Source organism: Macaca nemestrina, chromosome 10 (assembly GCF_043159975.1).
Source record: "Macaca nemestrina isolate mMacNem1 chromosome 10, mMacNem.hap1, whole genome shotgun sequence".
Lineage (NCBI taxonomy): Eukaryota > Metazoa > Chordata > Mammalia > Primates > Cercopithecidae > Macaca > Macaca nemestrina.
This window is the reverse complement of record NC_092134.1, coordinates 77,242,239-77,248,238: the sequence shown is the minus strand read 5'-3', so window position 1 is coordinate 77,248,238 and position 6,000 is coordinate 77,242,239. Positions and strand designations below refer to the sequence as shown.

Below are 6,000 nucleotides of genomic sequence, written 5' to 3'. Positions count from 1 at the left end.
TGCTTGAGCCCAGCAGGAGGTCAAGGCTGTAGTGAGCTGTGGTGAGTCATGATTGTGCCACTGCACTCTAGCCTAGGTGACAGAGTGAGATCCTGTGTCCAAAAAAAAAAAAAAAAAGGACTTTTCTTGGGACAATTAGGGTAATGTAAATATGGGTTTGTATTAGATTATTCATTATACATTGTTAATTGTAAGCACTTGTTATTTAGGCAATATCAAAAAATATTTTTTTCCAATGTATATACTGAAGTAAAAAATTAAGACAATGAGGCCAGGTGCAGTGGCTCACACTTGTAATCCCAGCACTTCGGGAGGTCAAGGCAGGTTGATTGCTTGAGCTCAGGAGTTTCAGACCAGCCTGGGCAACATGGTGAAACCCCATCTCTACAAAAAATACAAAAAATTAGCCCGGTGTGGTGGCAGGTGCCTGTGGTGGTGGAGGTTGCAGTGAGCCAAAATTGCATCATTGCACTCCAGCCTCGGCTACAGAACCAGACCCTATCTCAAAAAAAAAAAAACAAAAAAAACAATGTATCAAAGTCACTGAAGGAGATGAAACAAAAAAAAAATTTTTAATAGTATTAAAACAAATTAAGACAATGCTAGGTGCAGTAGCCCCAGCTACTCCAGAAGCTGAAGTGGGAAGACCACTAGAGCCCAGGAGTTTGAGGCTACAGTGAGCTATATGATGTTGCCACTGCACTCCAGTCTGGGTGACAGTGTTCTTTCTACTCCCTCCTTCCCCCAGTTCTCCTGACCTTAAAAGTTTAGAACAGGTTGGCAATTTTTTTCTGTAAAAGACCAACTATTTTAGGCTTTGTTCCAGCTACTTAACCTGCTGTTGTAATGTGAAAGCAGCCACAGACAATATATAAACAAATGGGCATAACTGTATTCCAATAAAGTTTTTTACAAAAGCAGGCAGTGGAGTTGTAACCTGTAGTTTGCTGACCTCTGACCTAGAACAAATAACACTTCCTGAAAAGCCTTTCCCCATACCCATCAGAATCAGGAGCTTTATCGTCCTTGGCTCACATATTACTAGTAAATCCACTTAGCACATTTATGATCCCTTATTATATATTCATCTCCATTAGGGACTAAGTTATTTGCAGGTAGGTGCCACTTTGCTACATAAGCCTCCTCATGTTCACTCTAGTGAGTATCTCACAGGGCAGACATTCAATGAATATTTGTTTCTAAAAATCGAATCTACCCTAAAAGGACAATATGACACCATTCATAACATTCACAAGCATGAGCAGCAAGTTCTAAAAGTAATTTTAAAGGAGTTTAAGGGGGGAAAAGCACTGCTAATGTCACTAGGATACATACGCCTCTTATGCTCTATACTGTGACATGCTTATCAGTATTTTATAATCATACCTTGTGTGCACAGAATGCAGACTCGGTGAGCACAGAAATGCTTTTTTTTTTTTTTTTTAAGCCGTTACAGTATCTAAAGTGCTATTAGGTTTACATTAGGTGCATGATAAATGCTCAACAAATTTAAAACATATTTCTGGGAGGGGGAAAAGATACTCTTTTTCTTTTTCTTTTTTTGAGACAGGCTCTTACTCTGTCACCCAGGCTGGAGTGCAGTGGCGCAATCTTGGCTCAAAGCAACCTCCACCTTCCAGGTTCAAGCTAGTCTTGTACCTCAGCCTTCCAAGGAGCTGGGATCACAGGGGCGTCCACCATGCCTGGCTATCCTTTTTCTTATGACAGGGAAAAGGTAGCAGCAAATACTTATGAAGACTGTTTTTTGGTTTTTTTTTTTGAGACGAAGTCTTGCTCTGTTACCCAGGCTGGAGTGCAGTGGCGCAATCTCGGTTCACTGCAAGCTCCACCTCCCAGGTTCACACCATTCTGCTTCAGCCTCCCGAGTAGCTGGGACTACAGGCGCCTGCCACCATGCCTGGCTAATTTTTTATATTTTTAGTAGAGACGAGGTTTCACCGTGTTAGCCAGGGTGGTCTCGATCTCCTGACCTCATGATCCACCCGCCTCGGCCTTCCAAAGTGTTGGGATTACAGGTGTGAGCCACCGTGCCCGGTCTATGAAGACTATCTTTGTAAGTAAATAATTATGAAACCTCTGCAAGTACATTTCCCTCCTTACATTGACGTTCTTAGTTAGGAAACACTGGAGGGTGGAGGCTTCTCTGCCTGCAAAGGAATTCTAGATTCTAAAGCAAAGTTGCTTGTGGGACAAAGGAAAACAATATATACACATTTTCTGTAGAAATTATCCCAAAAACTCAGGACCACTCAGGGAAGACATGGAATTTAGGATGAAGGCAGACCCTGGGAAGCACACAGTTCAGATAACTAGAGAGACACCTTTGGCTGCTACAGAACAGGAGATAGGAGGGAAGAATGCAGGAGGGTACATGGGAAAGCAGCTGCGAAGTGCACACTACTCCCAGACATCCTTCTGAAAGAGAAGTTAGCGCTAAGATAAGGGTAGGTAACAAAGTAAGGAAGAAGGGGAATTAAGGTGAGAGAAAGGCAAAAGCAGAGGGGAAACCTTCCCAGGAAAGGGAGTAATGTCGAAGAATTTAGAGAGTTGAGTAAAAGGTTTATTATTAGTGCAGTCAACACCATGGAACAGCACATACAACACAACCAGCAACCTGCAGAGACACTAGTGCAAAGGGTAGGGAAGCCTTTCACTGAGCTTCCTGGCTCCATCTGAGGGTAAGGACAGGACAGTATAAGCCTTGGTAAGGCAGGTAGGGGAAAGGGGATTGGAAGAAATGTAGTAACCAGAATAAGTATAGCAGCGTTTTCAAATTCCTGAGCACAATGTCCTGGAGCTGGAACCCTACTCCCCTCAAGCTGTATCCCTCCACCCCAATCCCAGTGGAGCCATGATCCAACTACCCAGACCTGCAGCAAGCTAGCCTGGAATAAAACTCTGAGAGGAAGCTATCACATGGTGGGGAGGAGACTTTCTATCTCCAACCACACTCCCACCTCCATATTAAAATTATCACACCTACTATCCCTCCCCTTACTTACTCTGCCAGTCACTCTAGGGATCAAGGTATGCCCCAGGTAACCTGAAATGGAACTGAAGTCCCCGGGGGGTGTGGGTGAGACACAGCACAGCCTGCACTTAGAGATAAAATTTCTGATTTGCATGGTGAAGCTTAGAACCCAGCTATACAGCTCCAAGAAAACTTGGGGAAGTGGGGGGTTGCCTTCAAAATGAATCCTCTAAATCCAGAGTTTTATGATGAGGCCCTGGAAGGGCTAGGAGGAAATTTTTCCAGAGGGTACAGGCATCGATGCTGGACTGTCATATCCTTCACAGGAATAGAGGAAGCTCCTCATTTCAGTTGGGGTTACAGAGGTTTGGGGCAGATATTGTAAGTTCAGCCGAGGACTCCCTTGGCTCTTCCTATATTAAAGCCAAAGGTTGTGCTGAAAAGGAAAAAATATAAAACACACCCCCATCCCTGTCCCACCCTATCCAAAATCCCCACAATAGGAACATCAAAAGTTTCAAGTTTGATTTTTTTTCTTTTTTCCTTTCTTTAAAAAAAAAAAAAAAAAAAAAGGTAAATAAATTAAATTGCCAACAATGTGGCTGAGATAGCCATGATCAGGCCATTCTTAAAAAAAAAAGGGGAAGGGGAGGGGAAGTAGGTGGAGTTTGTGAAATATAAACAATGGCCAAAGAAAATTATCAAAGTAACTAACTACAGTCACAGGGCTAGAGAGGGCTCTATGGAACAATTATGGCCTGTGCCACAAGAGGCAGTGCTGACCATATTTTAGCAAAAGCTAGGAGTAGCTTCTTGCTGAACACATCAACCCCAACAGACTAACCCCTACCCTAAACCCTGGCATTCCCTAATTATGAAAACTTATAGGAAAGAAGAGCTCATCTGGAAATTTTCAGTGTCCCAACCTGCATACTGGTAGACCCAGTGGGTGCCTGCACCTTTAAGGTGGACTGAACAGGGATACTGCTTGGCACAGAGGTCCAGTCTTCCCCTAAGGGCCATCCGTGATGGCCAATTACTGGCCTCACTACTTACTTCTAGAGATTTGGCTCCACCCTTACCATTTCTTCAGGATGTCTGCTGCTTAGAGTCAACAGGCCTGCCTGCTCTGATTCCCTGGTTTTGGAGGAGAGGGACGACTAGAGATTCCTTACTCTGTCCTGACACTCCAGGGAAATTGAATCTCTTTGTGCTTTCTGAAAATAACTGGAACCAGGAACCCTAAGCAGGAAAATGGATGGAGGTGGGGGCTTTCCCACTCAGACTGACAATTTATAGACATTTTAGGGGAATATGGCAAAGGGAGGAAATCTGGGTTTCCCACCTGAAAGGCTGAGCAAACTACCCCAGGGCCCTTCAGTGCCAGAAAGGCAGTGAGATGTGTGGCTCAGGTATAAGCCACAGTATTAAGGATGGTGGAGAGGACTCAGGTCCCAGCTGCTGGAGTGATGGGATTTTCTGATTTCCATCTCTTCCTGATAGCCGGTCGAGTTCTCCTATATCTCTTCCACGCCATGAGCAAATATCATGACAAGGCCTGGCTCCTGCACCATGTCATCACCCATATGTTGGTTCTCACAGGCCATCACGACAACAGCCTGCTTGCCAGGGATGCGCTTGGCCACGTAGTTCTCATAGTAGCGTCGGTTCATCTGTCTAGTCTCTAGTGTGGCCAGACCCTGGGGCCAGCTACGCTCATGGGCATTTTCAATCAGCTCGTTGACAATAGAAGCAGGACAGCCACTCTCCACCAGGGAGCGCTTGATTACAGCCTGGAGCACGGCATCAGGAGTCGAGATCATCCCTCCCCAGCGGGTCACTCTTGCTGGCTGAAGGGAGTTCACCCACCTGTGTGGAGGTGGTTAAAGATGGTCATTCCAGATCATCTCCTTTCTCTGTATTGGCTTTTTCTGCTAATAGAAATAACTACCTACTCTGCACTCAGCTCACCTATTTTTCCTTCTTTCCTTCCATGATCGGCTCAGAAACCCCGAATTTTCCCCAGTTGGTCCCAACTGAGTCACCAAACGTTACTCACCAGATTAAATTCCACGAGTCTACACTCTGTCCCTGTTACTTTTCTTTGAAATTCCAATACTTAGCACATACAGCACCTAACACAGTTAGTGCTCTATGTTTAGTGAATAAAACAATTATTCCTCTATACTATGTCCCACTCAGCACTATTTGCCCTATATATATTGATTCACACTTACAGTTTAGTCTATGAACTGTATAGGACTCCAGAACTGAAAAAGATCTTAGACTTCGCTTGTATACTTCACTTGTTTTTGCTGCATTTTAGAGATCACTTTCCTGGACTTGCACTCTGCCTCCTCTTCTCTGGGTTGTAAGCTACCTGAAGACAGGGATAATATCTTCTATTTCTTTTTTTTTTTTTTTGAGATGGAGTCTCACTCTGTTGCCCAGGCTGGAGTGCAGTGGTGCGATCTCGGCTCACTGCAAGCTCCGCCTCCCGGGTTCATGCCATTCTCCTGCCTCAGCCTCCGGAGTAGCTGGGACTGCAGGCGCCCATCACCATGCCCGGCTAATTTTTTTGTTTTTTTTTTTCAGTAGAGACGGGGTTTCACTGTGTTAGCCAGGATGGTCTCGATCTCCTGACCTCGTGATCTGCCCGCCTCAGCCTCCCAAAGTGCTGGGATTACAGGTGTGAGCCACCACGCCCGGCCTATCTTCTATTTCTTTTTGGCCCTCCTAGCACTCCACAGCCTTTAATACAGGGCTTTGTACATGGGTACTCACTTAATTCTGGATAAAGTGCATCCTTGGGTAGGCTTTCCCTTCCATCCACCCAAACGCGTAAGACATCCTGTAGTGGAGCTAAGGGTTATCCTCTTCTCCTCGGCCCCTGTCCTTAATGCCAATATCTGAGAAGCAGTGACCCCCCCAGCCCAGCTCTCCAATGCCCTCCTTCTGCTACTCTCCTGCTCTTAGCGCCTTTCAGGCCTTACTGTCAGGACGTGGAA

General features: G+C 45.2%; 1 protein-coding gene across 8 annotated transcripts in view; it reads right to left on the bottom strand.

Annotated features, from left to right (window-relative positions):
* Positions 1-872: 872 nt before the first annotated feature.
* LOC105474149 (ring finger protein 41) overlaps positions 873-6,000 on the bottom strand; it is a 31,762-nt gene continuing 26,634 nt past the window's right edge. For all 8 annotated transcript variants that reach the window (XM_071071601.1, XM_011728597.2, XM_011728599.2 and 5 more), the window contains one exon: positions 873-4,861. In XM_071071601.1, the coding sequence (XP_070927702.1) occupies positions 4,510-4,861 (352 nt within the window). In that variant the 3' untranslated portion in view covers positions 873-4,509. The remainder of the gene's footprint in view (positions 4,862-6,000) is intronic.